Raw genomic sequence first — 18,976 nt, 5'->3', positions numbered from 1 at the left:
GAGGGGTCAGCCATCAGCCACTCAGACACAGCAGTTTGGCCCGGTGGACAGCAGAAAACTTGTGGAGCATCTTGGGGAATTAGTTGGGCCAGAAAGCAGATTGGGGTCACGTGGGAGACCCCAGGGGTCCACCTGGGAGGGCTGGGTTGAATCCTTAGGGCCCTGGGGTTCCCACCCCTACCTGTTCTGCCTTGGCTCCAGAGCAGGGAAGTGGCTGCCTGGGCCCAGGGTGGCCTGCCCTGATGGGGATGGCACTGAGGGGACCTGTCACCCCACCCGGGGACGAGTCCACTCCCTATGCCGTTGCCTCACCCACCACACTGAGGATGGCCAGTGAGGCACTGGGTATGACCACTTGATTACCATGGGCAGAGGGCCCTGCACCAGCTTCCCTGCCCCAAGCTGCCTCTACAGCACAGGCCTCCCCCCTCTGCCCCATCCTGCTGATCCCCACTATCCCCCACCCTAGGGGCTAAGGGTGGGAAGCGGCATCCATGAGGCTGGGGAGAATAAGGACACCCCCCCGCCCCACCGAGCAATGGGCTACTGTGAGGATGCCGCCTTGGTGCCTTTGCCCACCTGCCAGGAGGAAAGGAGCCAGGAACCCCACAACACCTCCCATTGTCCCCGCTTACCAACCCAGCCCGGTCTCAGGTACAGAGTTCAGAACACAGGAGGTCCAGAGGCCTCGTGGGGACAGACAAGACACACCACTCCAGCTCAGGCCGTGAGAAGCCACCTTATCTCCTCTTTATTTAGCCCTGCTCTCTCCACTCTCTGGAAACTGCTGACTCCATGCTCAGCTGAGCTAAGAGGAGCCCAGGGCAGAGATGGGGATCACGTTGGCAGCCAGGTGGGCAGCCCAGTTCAGCAGCCGCTGTTCCTGCGCAGGAAGGGGTGGTCCCGCAGGGAGCAGTGGAGCTCCGTGAAGGTGAGGGAGCCCACGGTGATGGCGCAGGGGCCCACGGCGTGGAAGCTGAACCTCTCATAGAAGGGTACCAGCGCGTCCTCGCACATGAGCGCGGCCCGGCGCACGGCCGGCTGGCTGCCCAGGTGGTGCAGGTAGCGCCACAGCAGGATGGGGCCCCTGCCCTGCTGCCGGAAGGCGCGGTGCACGGCCAGCACATGCAGGTGGGCTATGTGGCCCCCAGACCTGTGCAGCGTCAGTGACTCCTGGGAGCGAGCAAGGGATGAGATCCCAGGTCACTTCTGCTGACACGTGCTCCCCGCCAACCACCAACCCAGGCAGGGAGCAGGTGTCCCCTGGGTGCCTATGGTCAGGGCTCCCACCCCAGCCAAGGAGGGCCCCAAATTGGGAGCCATACCCCCAACCCCGTGGAGAAAACTTGAAGACCCAGAAGGTCTTGCTCTGGGAGGGGCCTGTGGCCTGTACTCATCTCTCCAGTTTTGGAGGAAGAAATCCCAGCCCCTGGGCTCCCCTCCCCGCCATCTGGCTGACCTCTGTCTTCAGAGGCCTCCCTGGAGCTGGGCGTCGCAGCCCTGTCCTCACCTGCATGAGTCTCTCCTTGTCCCAGAGCGAGCCGATGATGAAGGCCACAAGACAGCCCTCCTCGAACCAGCCCAGGGACAGCTCTGGACATAGGGTCAGGAAGTCCCGGATCTCATCCAGGTCCAGGGGGCAGACGCCCAAGACGGAGATGAAGGCTGTGGCAGGAGGCTCAGGTGGGTGACTGGTAGTCGCTGTGCCTCGCGTCCACTGTCTGCTGCACCCCGAGTGTCCACTCAGATGCCCCGTTCCCCACAGGAAAATGGGGTTTAGGGCTGCTGTTTCCCCCACTTTCTTGAGCGCACACATGGTCTGATACTCTGGGACCCGGCCTCCAAGGACAGGAGACTAAGGGTCTCCTCCCCACAGGATAACTGGACCAGAGTGGAGCATCCCTCTGACCCTGTGCGGGGCCACTCACCTTCACGCTCGATCTCAAAGGCGCTGACAGCGTCCTCTGGGGTGAGGCAGCGAAACTCGCTGGCGGGGAGTGTGTGGCGCCGCTGACAGCTTGGGGACTCGGGGATCCCAGGTGGCAGACGTGGGGCCTCAGGTTTCGGGGGGTGGGTGCTCTGCGTGGACATTCTGGCCACTGGTGCCTCCTTGGGGTGCCCCAGCTTTGGAAGTGTCCTCCTAAGCCAAGGAGGGCCTCCCAGCACCTGTTGGAGAACAGCAAGGGACAGGGGTCTCATCCTCATCTCCAGGGAGGCAGGCCCCAGAGTATGTATCTGGCCTCTTTTGTAGCAGGAACTGGGGTGGAGACAGCCCCTAAATCAATGGGCACATTCCCCAGGTACCTGGTCCCCGAGGCTGTTACCAGGCATTGCAAACATTGGCACTGTCTCCCCACCTTTCCCTCTCAGCCAGAAGGATCCCTGGAGGTTTGCCACCTTGCAGACCTGCAGACATTGGTCTCAGGGTGCCGTCTGGGTGCTTCTGAGCCCCAGAGATGGTGGCAGGGATGAGCAGGGCTCAGTGGAGCCTGGGGCACCCCAACCCTGCTGCCCACGGTGGGAGGGGAGACAGGACTCGTGACCCTCCACTGACCACGTCTAATGCAACTGTGCAGTGGGTGGGCGCCCGGTTCCCCCACACCACCATTCATGTGGTTTATCTTACCTCCCCAGAGGGAGGCTTCTGGTCCTTTGGGTGCAAGATCCTGTGGCGGAGAGCTTTTTAGGTAGCCTCAGCCCTTGGTCCTAGAGAGCCCCTTAATCAAAGTGGGCCCTTAGGGAGCCTCTACTTCTATCCAGATGGCCTCAGACTGGGCCACACACATGCAGGATTTGTGGTGGGGGGTGGGGAGGTTAGAGGGAGCCAGGGGCTGCAGAGGGCCTGGGGGATGGGGAGGAGCAGGCAAGGAGAGTGCATAGGACACCCCCTGCCCCACACATCCAGCTCATCGGACATTCCCCTCTGGGCACTCCTGTCTCCCAAGACACCCTGCAGATCTGCAGTTCTTACAGGAGGCCATCCCTCCCTCCACCTTCCAAGACACTTAATAAACTCCATGGCTTCCATGTTTCCCTCCGTGTCTAGAAGCTTCAAGTAGAGAAGCTCCTGTTCCTAAAGGCTGAGAGCCAGGAGTGGGGGTCCCACCTACCTGGACTGTGGAGAGGATACCCAGTGTTCCCTCCACAAAGCCGCTAGCCCTGGGGGCCTGTCCGCAGGCACGGGAACCAGTAAAATCCGGGACTCCGGGCTGCAAGGCTGTAGTAGCAGATGTTCCCCGGGCAGCCTGTGGTGCCGTTAGAGGTTTGTAATCCCCCCACCCCACCTCTCGAGCTATCCCAGGCAGGATGACGCCAGCAGGGCTCTGGCAGCCTCGGCCCCTGCCTTGCTGAAGGGAAACGTCAGCTCTGGTGCCCTGGGCACAGAGGGGATTACCAGAGGCTGACTGAGGCCCCAGGGTTTGGGGAAGAGAGCATGGGGCTAAGCCTCAGGAGTCCATCTCTAATCCCTGCTCTGTCACCAACTGGCTGGGCACCAGCGATTCTCCCTCTGTCCCTCGGAGTCTTGGACAAGCCCACCTCTTATGTGGGGGAGGGGGTGGGAATTCAAGCTACCAATTTGTGCACTTTAAGTACGTTCTACTTCAAGTTTATTTAAATATTTAATTTAATTAAATATTTAAATATTCAGGAGGTTGCCCTACCAAACATCTCAACTACAAAGCTCTCTGACTGCTATTGACCTTGGCTCCACCCATTCCCAGGGCTGCCCAGGCCTTGGCACTTGGTGCTGGCATTCCCTCGGGATGCAGGCCCCTCTCCCTGTTGGCTCTGACTACCCCCTGCCCTCCAGCTCACACCCCATCCTGCACCCCTTAGCTCTTCTCTCGCCAGCACCTGCCTCTCCGCCCCACCCAGCAGTGCAGATCCTGTGTCCCTCTCGGGCTCCTGGGGGTCCTGGAGGTTGGGTTTCACAGGTGCACTCTTTTGACCCCCTGCAGAGGAAGCTTCTGCTCCTACCCACACAGCTTGGGACGGACCTCTGAGGGTCCTTCCTGTCCTGGCAGCCTGTGAGTGCCACTGCTTACAGCACTTGCTATGTGCCGGGCCCTGGATACGCGTCTCCTTTAATCCACACGGAAGCCCGGCCAAATGAGTATTAACCACGTTATAGAGAAGGAAACTGAGGCACAGACAGGTTCAGTAACCTGCTCAGAGCCATCCAACAAGTGAAGGGGGAGGGGCAAAGCCGGGTCAGCCTCCTGACATGCACTGCCACGGCTGCGCTGGTGGGACCCACTCATCTCACAATGAGACTCCTGGTTCCTGTCTTCATGATTCTCCTGCTGGTTTTCAGTGTCCTCACAGGTGCACTCTTTCGACCCCCGCCAGAGGAAGCTCCTGTTCCTACCCATACGGTTTGGGACACAGCCCCTGACCGTGGAGTGACCCCGTCCCGATGACCCCGCCCACCCACCACATGCATTCCTCCTGTCTCTGGGTCCCCTTCTCCCAGGGCCCCTCTGCACTCTGAGGCCCACCTGCCTGCTAGAAGGGACCCTCAACAGACCTCTCAGGACGGACCAGAGACCTCCTTGGGCTTGGTTGGCGGGGTGGTCATGTCCAAGACCTCAGCTGGGCATCCCCACCTTCAACCTCCAGGGTCCCCCAAAAGGCCTCTTCTGTCCCTTCATAGACTCTGTGGCTCCATGGCACCCCCTGGTGGCCAATCCTAATCAGTCACTTGGCGATGCCTGAGGAGAGCCTGCTATTCAATCGGCCTCTCTCTTTGCTGACATCCACATGGCCCTGTTCTTTCCGGACAACACCCGAGAGGTCTAGAACCTCAGGGAACAGGATGAGGCAGTAAGCCAGGCACAGTGGCTCACCCCTGTAATCCCAGCACTTTGGGAGACAGAGGCGGGAGGATGGCTTGAGCTGGAGAGGTCGAGGCTGTAGTGAGCCAAGACTGCGCCACTGCACTGCAGCCTGGGCGACAGAGCGAGACCCTGTCTCAAAAAAATACAAATAAAAATAAATTTTTTTTAAAGATGAGGCGGTATGTTAAACATGGTGAAACTGGGAAGTTCAAACCCTTGTGGGACAGGAGAGGAGACAGGGGAGGGCAGGGTGATCGCTGGGACCTTTGTCCTGGTCAACAGGAAGAAAACCACACACCACCACCAATGAGAAGGAAAATAAGGAGGGTGAGGGGCCCAACAGGGTGATGGGTACAGAGAGAAGGAGATCCCTGGGGCTGGGCATAGTGGCTCACACCTGTAATCCCAGCACTTTGGGAGGCCAAGGCAGGAGGATCACTTGAGCCCAGGAGTTTGGGACCAGCCTGGGCAACATAGCAAGACCCCTGTCTCTACAAAAAATTTAAAAATCAGCCATGCATGGTGGCACACACCTGTAGCCCCAGCTACTTGGGAGGCTGAGGTGGGAAGATCACTTGAGCCTAGGTGGTTCAGGCTGCAGTGATGAGCCACTGCACTCCAGCCTGGGTAACTGAGCAAGATGTTGTCTCAAAAAAAAAAAAAAAAAAAAAAAAATCCTGACCTCAGGTGGGCTCTAAAAAAGAAGCACCTCCGAGATCATCCTCACGCCAGGGACACCGATTGCACTGTTTATCAGATGCCCAGTCTTGTCCTGGTATTGCAGTTAAGAGTGCTGGCAATGCCTCTGGTGACTGCCTCTCAGGTGGATCTTGGGGATCAGGGGGAGAATGTGTCCTTTGCCCCCCAAGTCGTACCTGTTCAGTCACTCTAGACAGCTGATAAACACCTAACCTGATGGGCAAGGCCGGGCACGGTGGCTCATGCCTGTAATCCCAGCACTTTGGGAGGCTGAGGCGGGTGGATCACCTGAGGTCAAGAGTTCGAGACCAGCCTGGCCAATATGGTGAAACTCCGTCTCTACTAAAAATACAAAAAATCAGCTAGGTGTGGTGGTGGGCACTTGTAATCCCAGCCACTTGGGAGGCTGAGGCAGGAGAATTGCTTGAACCCGGGAAGCAGAGGTTGCAGTGAGCCAAGATCGTGCCATTGCACTCCAGCCTGAGCAAAAAGAGTGAAACTGCTATCTCAAAAAAAAAAATGTAGATACAGACAGGGAGAAGATGGCATCTCTATGTTTCCCAGGGGTGCTGTAACAGATGATACACAAACTGGATGACTGTAAACCACAAAAATGGCTTGACGTCGTGGCTCATGCCTGTAATCCCAGCACTTTGGGAGGCTGAGGCTCTTTGTTCCCAGCCTCTCCCTCCAGCAGCAGCTCCCTTGAAAGTCCTGTATCCACAACTCACCCACCGCGACTCCCTGCCCAGTGTGTACCATGCCACCCTGCCTCACCCATGATGGCTCCCCTCAGGGGTCCCTCTGTCTCTCCGCCCAGCCTGGCCTCTTTCAATCTCCCAGACAGATTTACACATTTCAAATGCCAGATGGGGTTCAGTTTTCTCCCAAAAGGCTCTTCGGTCCCATGAAAATCATGGTCTGTGACTGGGCTTCCACTTCGAGACTCCAGAATATTCTTTTTTTTTTTTTTTTAAGACAGAGTCTTGCTCTGTGGCCCAGGCTGGAGTGCAATGGCACAATCTCGGCTCACTGCAACCTCCACCTCCCAGGTTCAAGCAATTCTGCCTTAGCCTCCCAAGTAGCTAGGATTACGGGCACACACCACCATGCCTGGCTAATTTTTTTTATTTTTCCTAGAGATGGGCTTTCGCCATATTGGTCAGGCTGGTCTCAAACTCCTGACCTCAGGTGATCCACCTGCCTCAGCCTCCTAAAGTGTTGGGATTACAGGCATGAGCCACCGCGCCCAGGCAGGACTCCAGAATATTCTACAGCAGTTTGGAGAGGGGTTGTCCAGGGCACACAGAACTGCCAGGGACCATGCTACCTAACTCCCCACCTGCCCTGGTAGAGCCTCACCTCTGACCCATCAGAGCCCCCATCCCACTGTTAATCAGATGTGGTGAGGATGATGACGACGACAGTTATTGAGCGGATAACTGATGTCATGACAGTAAAAAAGGTTCTGAGAGGATGTGTATCACCACACGAAAGCTGAGAACCAAGCTTTCGGGATGTCCACTGTTAGCAGGGAAAGGAGTTATTAACAGGAACACAGGTGAAGCCACAAGAAGGGAAGAACCCACGGGAGAATGTCCAAGAAATGGGGCAGATAGAGCCTGAAATGCCACAAAGAATGGAGAACAGATCTCAGATTCTGCCAACAGGGAGGCTCCGATGACCTTTAAGAATCCTTCCAGAAAAGGCCGGGCACGGTGGCTCACACCTGTAATCCCAGCACTTTAGGAGGCTGAGGTGGGTGGATAGCTCGAGGTCAGGAGTTCAATACCAGTCTGGCTAACATGGTGAAACCCCGTCTCTACTAAAAATACAAAAATGATCTGGGCGTGGTGGTGGGTGCCTGTAATCCCAGCTACTCGGGAGGCTGAGGCAGGAGAATTGCTGGAACCCAGGAGGCAGAGGTTGCAGTGAGCCAAGATTGCACCACTGCACTCCAACCTGGGCCACAGAGCAAGACTGTATCTCAAAAAAAAAAAAAAAAAAAAAAAAAGGAATCCTTCCAGAAGGGAGAAATGGGTGGAGAGGCCAGATGCAGAGGAATGGCCTTAATGGTGACAGTGAGAGGTGGAGTGCAGAGGCCGTTGATTAAAGGCACACTGACCCGCTGCCACGGCCGGGGGTTGGAGAAGACCTCCCCACGGCCCCCACCCCATCCCGGGCAACGAGCCTGCCGCAGCTGCTGATACACCCGGAGAGCCTGGTGCAGGGGCAGTGAGCATCCCCGCCGGGCCCAGTGCAGAAGCCCTGGACCTGGAATCTGGGAGCTTCCCGCATGGGGACACACCCCCTCCCCTCCGTGTGTCAGCTGCCCAGTTTCACACCCAGACTGAAGGGAGCGCATTTGGGGCAGTCCAAGGAGTGGGCCCCATGGCCATGTCCCAGGGACACCTTGACGATGCCTCTCAGATGCCGGTTTTCCATGCAGAGCAGTTGAGAGGCCCGGCGTGCAGGAAGCATAGCCCTCTCTTCAGGCTCTTGTGCAATGGCTGCATTTTTTTGGTGGTTTCGATGGTCACTTTCTCTCTCAACTCCTCCCCTGCACTTAAGGTCTGCCCCACAGACCTGGCACTGAGCACACCTCGCGTTATCGTCTTTACCTTTCCAGCCTGAGTACTACCACGTGGCAGGCTCCCCGGGGGATGAGAGATGGAGAACTGTGTGCGGCAAGTTTATTGGGGAGAGGTCTCATGAGCGACCCCTACCATGGAGCAGGGCAGAGGGCTGGACAGTGGAAGCTGAGCCGTGATGGTGCAGCTGTAACCGAGGCCTTGGCGCATCCCCCGAGGAGCTTCAGACTTGGGAAGCCCTTCTGGACCCACCTCTTTGTCCTGCATCAACCTTGGGTGGAACAGCTTGCTTCATTGAGGGCAGTTGCAGGAAAATCCAGCTGGGAGCCGTCAGCAGTCCTGCCCACTGCAGGTAAGAGCCCTGAATCACTTTCTCCAAGCTTCCAAGTACCAGGGTCCTTGCCAGGGTGATAAATTCTGTAACAGGGAAAAGAGCTCCCATACCAACACATGTTCCTTATCCAACTTTATGCTCTGACCCCCTTGGCCCAGCCAGCATCCTCTGATTCCAGTCCCCACTCTCCTGGCTCTGGCTGGGACCTGCAGCTCCTTAAGGACAGAGCCTCCTTCCTCCCTTAGCCAACCCAGCACTTCACCAGTAGGTGAGGTTGCAATTTAGCCCTAGTTACTGGCCCAGTGCAAGAAGAGGAGGTGCAGTATATACTCAGGGTTGGGGAGGGGGTAGTACATGTCTCCTAAGGAAGAGGCATTGTCCCCAAGGAAGGAGGGGCACTAACCTCTGTCCCTGGATGTCTCCCGCTTCTCCCCAGGGGCCTCCTCTGTATCGCTGACTCATTAAGGTTGGGAATTCAACCTGCTCTCAGGCTCTGCCATGCTGACTTCTCTCTGTTCCTTAACTTCAGGAGGCGAGTTTCTTTACATGCTGCCAAGGAGGCCCTCTGGCTTTTCCACTTTGCCTTCAAGCAGTGATTCTTCACCCCCAGCCTCTGACTGCCTTTCTCCCCTGCACTGACTGCCCCAACAGCCATCCAGCCCCACAGTCCTTACACTTACTCCATCCCTGTACCTCTCAGACACCTGAGATGTTGCACCCACCACTGACTGATTGATTGATTGATTGATTTCTTCCTTCCTTCTTTTTTTTTTTTTTTTTGGTGGAGGCTCACTCTGTCACCCAGGCTGGAGTGCAGTGGCACAATCTCAGTTCACCAACCTCCACTTCCCAGGTTCAAGTAATTCTCCTGCCTCAGCCTCCCAAGTAGCTGGGATTACAGGTGCCCACCACCATACCCGGCAAATTTTGCATTTGTAATAGAGATGGGGTTTCACCATGTTGGCCAGGCTTTGTGCCCCTTACAGACAGTCAGTGGTTGGGGGAGGCATCTTCTTTTAGCCAAGGGCAGTGTTTGGAGAGGGATGTGATGGGGAGGTGCACCACAGCATCCACTACACACCTGTCCCCCCAAGAGGCTGATGCACTCCTGGAAAACAGAGGCTGGGTTGAGAGTGTGGCATCGTGCCACCCACAGGGCAGGTGCCTATCAGCTAGAGGCACAGTCTTCTGTTTTTTTGTTTTTGTTTTTGTTTTTTTTTTTTAAGACGGAATCTCACTCTGTCGCCCAGGCTGGAGTGCAGTGGCGCGATTTCGGCTCACTGAAACCCCCGCCTCCCGGGTTCAAGCAATTCTCCTGCCTCAGCCTCCTGAGTAGCTGGGATTACAGGCGCATGCCACCACACCTGGCTATTTTTTGTATTTTTAGTAGAGACGGGGTTTCACCATGTTGGCCAGGCCGGTCTCAAACTCCTGACCTCAAACAATCTGCCCCCCTCAGCCTCCCAAATTGCTGGGATTATACGCATGAGCCACCACGCCTGGCCCAGAGTCTTCCGTTGAGGTGGGTGACTCAAAGGCAGGGCTGAGTGGGACCCTGCCTTATTTGGGGCTCAATATCGCCGTATTAGATAGGCACTTACCTCAGGAACCTTCCAGACCATTCTGGAATGGAAGCATCAAAGGCAGGGAGGGATTGCCACCTCCTGGACAAAGAAGGGACCTACGGCTCCCCAAGTAATGGAGCCAAACTGCCCAATAGTAAGATTGTGTGAGCCCCACATGTGATTTTAAATGTTCTACTAGCCACATTTTAAAAAGCCAAAAGAGGCTGGGCACAGTGGCTCACGCCTATAATCCTGGCACTTTGGGAGGCCAAGGCAGGAGGATCGCTTGAGCCCAAGGAGTTCAAGACCAGTCCGGCCAATATAGTGAGACCTTCTCTCTATTTTTTTTTAATAAAAAAATAAAAAACAGGCCAGGCTTGGTGGCTCATGCCTGTAATCCCAGCACTTTGGGAGGCCGAGGCAGGTGGATCACCTGAGGTCAGGAGTTTGAGACCAGCCTGGCCAACATGGCAAAAGCCCATCTCTACTAAAAATACAAAAAAATTACCTAGGTGTGGTGGTGGGCATTTGTAATCCCAGCTACTCAGAAGGCTGAGGCACAAGAATCTCTTGAACCCGGGATGCGGAGGTTGCAGTGAGTTGAGGTCCTGCCAGGACACTCCAGCCTGAGCAACAGAGAGAGACTCTGTCTCAAAAAAAAAAAAAAAAAAAAAAATTCCTGAAGTAGGTGACTGAGGCTGGAGCACAGAGCACTCCATGCTGGATGCAGAGGGGGAAGGGGGGTTGGAAGGATCAGATCAGTTTATGAAAGGCCACATGCACCTTCTTGGGTGGACCCTGGGGAGCCACAGAAAGATATAAAGCCAAGAGTCCAATGACCGTGCTTGCATTTTCAGTCACCCTGGGAACAAGGCAGCAGACAGATTAGACGGCCTGGGGCCTGGTGAGGGGCCTACAGCCGAGGTCTAGGCAAGAGATGGAAATGAATTCCTAACAAAAGCTAACGTTATCAGGCCTGCCATCATGCACTCACTGGGCAAAGCACGTTATATTCAGTTGGTCAGTTACAGTCTCCACAGTCCTATGAAGTAGGTATTATTATTATTCCCACCTTACAGAAAGGAAACTGAGGCTTAGAGAGTAAAATAACTTGCCCAACGTCACATAGTGACCAGCAGCAGCACAAGCTTCAAACCCAGGTCCCTGTGACTCCGGAAGCTCACACTCAGCCACTGTACCTCCCACCTCCCCACATCTCCATGGATCTGCCCCCCTGGTGGGGCAGCTCTGGACAGGAAGGGTGTGAAAAGGCAGTGAGGGGCCAAGACCCAGGCTTTGATTGCATGTGGAGCTTAAGAGTGAGGGCTGACCCTCAGGTGGCCAGCTCAGTACCCAGGTAAGTGATACTGCCATCAATCAGGATGAGAACTCTGGGAGAAGAAACTATTTGAGGAAAAGATGATGAGTCTACTTTGTACCTATGGCTGGTCACATCCAGGAAGCACCCACGAGTCTGGAGCTGTGGGAGGTGGCAGTGGATAGGCTGACATATTGTTCTTGAAGCTGGTCCAGCAGATTCACTGTGCCTCACCCTGTATCTTCAGGAAGGAGGGAAACAGGACGAACCTGGTGATCCTGTGCTGTCACTATTGCTCAAACTTTTCACTGTTGCCCCAGCATAAAGTGTTTTGCCCAGTGGATTGCAACCCACCCTCACAGCAGGAGTCAGAATGGCCAAGGGCCAGCTGGGCTGGGTCCTGATCCTGACTGTACTGCAGAGTGACCTTGGGCAAGTCCCACAGTTTTCACAGGGCACCTGTGCAAGGAGCAGGTGAGGCTCCAGGAATGAGAAGGGCTGTTTTAACTCCAAAAGCCTTGAGCGGCATTCAGCTGGAGCCTCGGAGGCATTTCTTCAGCCAGCCACATGAGGGTGTGGGGGGCTTCCCAAGGCAGCTCACCTCCCACCCCACCCCCCAGCTGAAGTCCCCAGTGCCTAAGGCACCCTAGCCTTCCCAAACACCTGCTCCAGGGTGGAAGGAGCTCTTTGGGCCAGGCTGAAATCGCTTGCACAGCAATGGAGAGGCCAAGCAGGCTCCCACAGAGGGCAGTGTTGGGCCTGAGCATACTTTGTGGGTCCAGAGAGGTGCTCCAGTGGCTGGTTAAGATAGGGACGAGACAGGGCCTGCTTCCCTGAGATCAGTTCACTCTGCTGCCGGCTCTGCCGCCTCCTGCACACCACCCACCCCACTTAGCAAGGGGAGAGGCCAGACCAGCTCAGTTTCTGGAAGCACATTTATAAATAAGTGAAATCCTCCCAAGAAATAGCTCTATTCCCTACGAAAGGCTGGGAGATGGGGCCATGATAAGAGAGGGTTTCTTCATTAGGGAATCAAGTTTTTTTCCTCCTTCCTACACCTCAACAATGACAAAAATAAAAACTAAGCAGCGGCTTCCATCCACACTTACCCTGCTAGCCAGCCTGAGTGTATGGAGACTGTGGCTGGGGGCTCAGGGTCTGGGAAGGAGTCAAGCCTCAAACCTTATCCAGAGCATCTTGGGTCTGAGTGAGGTCAATGAAAGACACCATTGGATGGGTAGGAATTTACTGAGTCTCATTCTCTAAAGCAGCTCAGATGCAGTTGAAACTGGGGGCACTTGAAAGGATTTGGAGCAGCCAAAGAGGGCAGCTCTGTCCCAGCTTCTTCAACTTTTGGGTGTTGGAAAAAGGATAGGAAACTGACAGAATGGAGGTACAGGTTCTCAGTCCTTTGACATCCACTAACATGATAATTTTCTTTTTTTCTTTTTCAAGACGGAGTCTTGCTCTATCTCCCAGGCTGAAGTGCAGTGGCACAATCTCAGCTCACTGCAGCCTCCCCTCCCGGGTTCAAGCGATTCTCCAGCCTCAGCCTCCTGAGTAGCTGGGATTTCAGGCGCCTGCCACCAAGCCTGGCTAATTTTTGTATATTTAGTAGAGATATGGTTTTGCCATGTTGGCCAGGTCTCAAGCTCCTGACCTCAGGTGATCCACCCACCTTGGCCTCCCAAAATGCTGGGATTACAGGCGTGAGCCACTGTATGGGCCTAGCCTAATACGACACATTATTGAGCTCCATCCCTATGCCAGGTACTGTCCTAGGCACCAGGGTTACACACACAAATACGACATGGTCCACATGCTTAAGGGTTTAGTCTAGTGAGGGAGAGATCAGCATGTAAAATCAAGGAGTCTTACCTCCAACCTGGCAGTTTCCTGATAACCTATGTAAAGCACTTAGTAGAGTATCTGGCATGAAGTTACAGCTCAATAAGTGATAGCTATTATTAGCCATTATTACAAGAAGCAATAAACACAACACGTCTCCCAGGAGTGCCAATATTACTCAATGATTAGGGAGGAAAGGGCATTAGTTTTTACATTAAAACAACAAACATAGGCATACTCTGGAGTACAATGCAAAACTCACTTGATTTTTTGACAACAAAAGCAGATTTGAGGCCGGGTGCGGTGGCTTACGCCTGTAATCCCAACACTTTGGGAGGGCAAGGCGGGTGGATCATTTGAGGTCAGGAGTTCGAGACCAGCCTGGCCAACATGGTAAACCCCGTCCCTACTAAAAATACAAAAATTAGCCAGGCATGGTGGCGGGCGCCTGTAACCCCAGCTACTCAGGAGGCTGAGGCAGGAGAATCGCTGGAACCTGGGAGACGGAGGTTGCAGTGAGTCAAGATCACGCTACTGCACTCCAGCATGGGCGACAGAGTGAGACCCTGACATGAAACAAAAAGCAGACTTGAGGTCTGCACTGCCTTATCCCGCCGTGGGACACATAGACACATGGACTCCCCTGTGCAATCAGGAGTTCTTCTGAGGGAAGCCTAAAGAAACAGCATAACTAGAAAAGCCCCTGCCCTTAGAGTGGGGAAACTCCTCAGGTTACTACCTGTTACCTTAGGCGCCAAATTCCTTGGGCCCTATTTCTTCATTGGTAAAATGAGGTTAAAAACTCTCTATATCCAAGATTGTGATAACAGACAAGAAAATGTGCTTGGAAGTACCTGGTACAATGCCTGGTCAATAATATGTGCTTAATAAATGCTGTGTTATCAGGGGGCAAGAAAACGGGGCTGAAAGGGTCATGGGAGGCAGAACAGAAGCTACTATGTTACTGCTGTTTAATCTCCCAGGTCTCTACAGGAGAGGGAGTAGGGACCTGCGTCCTTACAGCAGTGATTCCAGATGGTCATTTGGCATTGTGTTCTGGGATGGGAAGGCCATGGTTTGAGAACCCAGCCTTGCCCCAAAATCATATCCTAACTCCCCTTCAGCTGATTCAGCCCATTTGTTCTATATCTTAGTACATAAATTTTCTAAGATTTGGGTCCATTGACAACCACCCTGATCCCAATATTACATCAATACTCTATTAGTACTTGGCCTAAGACATCTTAAGTACTTAGGCTGCCATCTGTTTTGTGCATGTTCTTTTTTTTTTTTTCCTGAGATGGAGTTTTGCTCTTGTTGCCCATGCTGGAGTTCAATGGCTCGATCTTGGCTCACCACAACCTCCGCCTCCCGGGTTCAAGTGATTCTCCTGCCTCAGCCTCCTGAGTAGCTGGGATTACAGGCATGGGCTACCATGGCTGGCTAATTTTGTATTTTTAGTAGAGATGGGGTTTCTCCATGTTGGTTAGGCTGGTCTTGAACTCCTCACCTCAAGTGATCCGCCTGCCTCAGCCTCCCAAAGTGCTGGGATTACAGGCGTGAGCCACCGTGCCCGACCTTGTGCATGTTCTTTTAACTTTTCTCTCTTTTTTTTTTGAGACGCAGTCTCGCTCTGTCGCCCAGGCTGGAGTGCAGTGATGTGTTCTTGGCTCACTGTAACCTCCTGCTCCTGGGTTCAAGCGATTCTCCTGCCTCAGCCTCCCGAGTAGCTGGGACTACAAGCATGCGCCACTACGCCTGGCTAATTTTGTGTTTTTAGCAGAGACGGGGTTTCACCATGTTGGCCAGGGTGCTCTTGAACTCCTGACCTCAAATGATCCATCTGCCTTGGCTTCCCAAAGTGCTGGGATTACAGATGTGAGCCACCACACCCAACCAACTTTTCTATGAACATAGTTCTGTATCTTCAGGATCCTGTAAACAACACAAAGAGCTGGGATTCTGCCTTCTTTGAAGAACCTAAATACTGTAATATCAATCCAACTTACTAGTCTTTCGTTGATGATCGTGTAGAAAAATGTGGAAAAAATGATGTTGACTGAGAAAGGTTAGGGCCAGATCTTGTTTTCCTTAACAATCTATTTAAATCTGTCCTCTGAGAATGTATCTAAACCCTTTGAAACTTAGGTGACACATTAAATTAGAGTTAGTTTTTTTCTTTTGAGATAGAGTCTCACTCTGTCACCCAGGCCGGAGTGCAGTGGTGTGATCTAGGCTCACTGCAACCTCCAACCCCCAGGTTCAAGTGGTTCTCATGTCTCAGCCTCCCAAGTAGCTGGAATTACAGGCGCCTGCCACCTTGCCCAGCTAATTTTGGATTTTTAGTAGACACGGGGTTTTGCCATGTTGGCCAGGCTAGTTTTGAACTCCTGACCTCAACTGATCCACCCACCTCGGCATCCCAAAGTGTTGGGATTTCAGGCGCAGTCAAAGTGTTGGGATTTCAGGCGTGAGCCACTGTGCCCGGCCTAGAGTTACTTTTTTTTGAGACGGAATCTCACTCTGTCGCCCAGGCTGGAGTGCAGCGGCGCGATCTAGGCTCACTACAACCTCCGCTCCCCAGGTTCAAGTGATTCTCCTGCCTCAGCCTTCCGAGTAGCTGGGATTACAGGCGGCTGCCACTGCGCCCGGCTAATTTTTGTATTTTTAGTAGAGACAGGGTTTCACCATCTTGGCCAGGCTGGTCTTGAACTCCTGACCTCGGGTCTCCCACCCGCCTCGGTCTCCCAAAGTGCTGGGATTACAGGCAAGAGCCACCGCATCCAGACTTTTTTTTTTTTTTTTGAGACAGAGTCCTGCTCTGTCGCCTAGGCTGGAGTGTAGTGGCATGATCTCGGCTCACTGCAACTTCTGCCTCCCAGATTCAAGCAATTCTCCTGCCTCAGCCTCCCAAGTAGCTGGGACTACAGGTGCACGCCACCACGCCCAGCTAATTTTTGTACTTTTAGTAGAGAAGGGATTTCGCCATGTTGGCCAGGGCGGTCTTGAACTCCTGACCTCAGGTGATCAGGTGATTCATCTGCTTCTGCCTCCCAAAGTGCTGGGATTACAGGCATGAGCCACCGCGCCCGGCCCTAGAGTTACTTTTTATATATTTTTTATTTATTTTTTTGAGACAGAGTCTCGCTCTGTTGCCCAGGGTGGAGTGCAGTGGCACGATCTGGGCTCACTGCAACCTCAGCCTCCCAGGTTCAAGCGATTTGCCTGCCTCAGCCTCCTGAGTAGCTGGGACTACAGCCATGTGCCACCACGCCCAGCTATTTTTTTTTTTTTTTTTCGTATTTTTAGTAGAGATGGGGTTTCGCCATGTTGGCCAGGATGGTCTCAATCTCTTGACCTCGTGATCCGCCCACCTCAGCCTCCCAAAGTACTGGGATGACAGGTGTGAGCTGCCGTGCCCGGCCTACTTTTTATATTTTAAAATGACAATATGGAGCAGACCATAACAGTTCTGCCAGTCTGGAATTTAGTCTAGGCAGGGAGTTTGGAAATAGTACAACAATGATTAAGCTTATCGAAGGAGCTAAATGCCAGGCACTGTTCTACTTCATTTAATCCTCCAATTGCCCAATGAGATGAGTATTGCTATTATCCCTATTTCACAGATGAGCAAATTAAGATGAAAATAAGTTAATCAGTGTGCCTATTTTTATAGATTAGTAAGTGGCAGTGCCAAAAATTGGAATCCGTGGTCCCCACTCTTAGCTACCTTACTATACTACCTCTTGCCATTCATTCTTGGCTTCAGGGAGCTTTGAATTTATCTGCATGGATTTATAGCCAAACCATTGGGACCACTGATCCTTTTGTTACCTTTCTCTGGGCCTCCTTCACCAGCTTCTGGGTCAACTTCTGAGGGGTCATGACGTTCCGAACTGCTTGGAATTCCTGAATACAGTGCATTATACATGTGCTCTACACATATCTATTATAGCCTTACAAGTTGGAGTTGTTTGTTATCTATTTAATGTGTATTTGTTTTGTCTCCCCAACTAGACTGGAAACACCTAGGGGACAGGGACAGTATCTTTCTCTTTCTGCAATGCTCCCAGTGCCTGGGGGCTAGGCTAGGACGCCAAGGGAGCTCATTAAAAGTTGTTGACAGTCTCTCCACCATCCTGTGCCCCACCCCGACCACTCCCCTCTTCCTCGGTGGCCACTCCACTTCCTCCTCCCGGGTCCCCGCCCCTTCTCGCTCCCTTTAGTTGAATCCTCACTGGTCTCGCCCCTTCTTAGTGGATTCCATCCTGCCCCCGCCCCCCGCGGCATCTTCAGCGTCCCCTAGCGACGAGGCGGTGGCTCCTAGCAACTGCATCCCGGCTCCCTGACGACGGCGCCACGCAGGGACACGTCAGCGCGCCATGGCCCCGCCCCCGGCGCCCGCTGGTCCCGCCTCCCCGCGCCTCGTTCGCCGCCGCTGTCGCCGCCGCCGCCGCCCGAGACTCGCGCAGAGCAGTTATGGCGGATCCAGCAGCCCCCACGCCCGCAGCTCCCGCTCCCGCCCAGGCCCCGGCTCCAGCCCCGGAGGCAGTCCCGGCCCCAGCCGCAGCCCCCGTCCCGGCGCCGGCGCCCGCCTCGGACTCGGCCTCCGGGCCGTCCTCGGACTCCGGCCCAGAAGCCGGCTCGCAGCGCCTGCTGTTTTCTCACGACCTGGTGTCGGGCCGTTACCGTGGCTCCGTGCACTTCGGGCTGGTGCGCCTCATCCACGGCGAGGACTCGGACTCGGAGGGCGAGGAGGAGGGCCGCGGGAGCTCGGGGTGCTCCGAGGCCGGGGGCGCGGGCCACGAGGAGGGCCGGGCCAGCCCGCTGCGCCGCGGCTACGTGCGCGTCCAGTGGTACCCGGAGGGCGTCAAGCAGCATGTGAAGGAGACCAAGGTGCGGCGGGCGGGGGCTGGGCGGCGCGGGCGGCAGGGGGTCGGCGGCCGGGCCGAGGCCAGGGAAGGACGGCGTGGAGGGCCCTGCCCGGAGCGGTGCCACTGCAGTGGCCGAGGCGGGAGGACAGCCCCAGTGGAGGGTACACTCCATGCAAAGTCATTGCAGCAGCCCTGGGCGCACACGCCAGCCAGGCACTGCTGGCCCGGGACCGGGCGGGCCCTGGGCTTCCCGACTTGAGGGGACTTCTAAGACATGTTATGCTGTGGTGTCGGCCTCGAGATTTAGAGACGTGGACCGACTCCCGTGGGGACTCAGGTTCTGGGGCGCGTTCGGCGTTACACCAGTGCGGCGTTTTGCTGACCCCCAAGGAGCTCGGTACTGCATTGTGCATCCAGAAATGAAGGCCGTGCCGGGTCCGTGCAGGGAGGGGTTGTGGGCATTCCAAAACAGAGATAGAGGTGAAAATCCCAGCCGAACCCAAGAAGTTCACTAGCTTACAGGCTGCATTATGGTGAAGCCACCCAGCCTCTTTTTGTTTTACCCTGCTGCCTCCTTTTAATTGCTGCAGGGAACTTTGTGAGTAAAATCATTAGCAATCAGAGCCCCGGTATGAGTAGTACTTGGGGGGGAGGATTCTGACAGCTGCGACCGGGATTGATGACTCCTAAGTGCATATGGACTCCTTGAAAAAAATATTCCAGAACCCTGGGTAGAGGGGAGTCACCAATTTGGAAACCCGAAGGGTTTTTCTTGACCTGAAGCTGTTAAGCAGACATCTGACTCCCGTATGGTTTTTGGGGTGATGCTAGTGAGTATAGCAGTTTTACAAAACAAAGAGGCTTGTCATCATAAACCCGAAACCTTGAACCCGGGTTGGTTTGGTGGCT

At 54.5% G+C, this 18,976-nt stretch overlaps 2 protein-coding genes across 9 annotated transcripts in view; one reads left to right on the top strand and one right to left on the bottom strand.

Moving 5' to 3' along the window:
• Window positions 1-20: 20 nt before the first annotated feature.
• AANAT (aralkylamine N-acetyltransferase) lies at window positions 21-18,004 on the bottom strand. 5 transcript variants are annotated; one of them, XM_055101562.2, is made up of 7 exons: window positions 17,432-17,503; window positions 17,028-17,102; window positions 11,467-11,586; window positions 8,381-8,545; window positions 1,929-2,166; window positions 1,511-1,665; window positions 21-1,173 (listed from the first exon to the last, which is right to left on the bottom strand). In XM_055101562.2, the coding sequence occupies exons 4-7, from the start codon at window positions 8,393-8,395 to the stop codon at window positions 868-870; spliced, it is 714 nt and encodes a 237-aa protein (XP_054957537.1). In that variant the 5' UTR covers window positions 8,396-8,545; window positions 11,467-11,586; window positions 17,028-17,102; window positions 17,432-17,503; the 3' UTR covers window positions 21-867. The 5 variants fall into 5 exon arrangements, with proteins under 5 accessions (XP_054957537.1, XP_063455490.1, XP_063455491.1 ...); XM_063599420.1 differs by having other exon boundaries at window positions 17,028-17,497; XM_063599421.1 differs by lacking the exons at window positions 8,381-8,545; window positions 11,467-11,586; window positions 17,028-17,102; window positions 17,432-17,503 and adding an exon at window positions 17,883-18,004.
• Window positions 17,606-18,976, top strand: part of UBE2O (ubiquitin conjugating enzyme E2 O) — a 63,285-nt gene continuing 61,914 nt past the window's right edge. For 2 of the 4 annotated variants that reach the window (XM_008965799.4, XM_003813233.4), the window contains exon 1: window positions 17,606-18,089. In XM_008965799.4, the coding sequence (XP_008964047.2) occupies window positions 17,673-18,089 (417 nt within the window). In that variant the 5' untranslated portion in view covers window positions 17,606-17,672. The remainder of the gene's footprint in view (window positions 18,090-18,976) is intronic. The other 2 variants (XM_055101560.2, XM_024926177.4) reach the window with 1 other exon arrangement.

The sequence above is a fragment of the Pan paniscus genome, chromosome 19 (assembly GCF_029289425.2).
Source record: "Pan paniscus chromosome 19, NHGRI_mPanPan1-v2.0_pri, whole genome shotgun sequence".
NCBI classification, from domain to species: domain Eukaryota; kingdom Metazoa; phylum Chordata; class Mammalia; order Primates; family Hominidae; genus Pan; species Pan paniscus.
The sequence above is the reverse complement of the archived record's forward strand: the minus strand, read 5'-3'. Positions and strand labels throughout refer to the sequence as shown.

Coding starts and splice junctions, on each gene's coding strand:
- AANAT (XM_055101562.2), bottom strand. Junction 1,666..1,928: donor CTTTGAGATCGAGCGTGAAG/GTGAGTGGCCCC, acceptor CTCCTGCCACAG/CCTTCATCTCCGTCTTGGGC. Junction 1,174..1,510: donor ACAAGGAGAGACTCATGCAG/GTGAGGACAGGG, acceptor GCTCGCTCCCAG/GAGTCACTGACGCTGCACAG.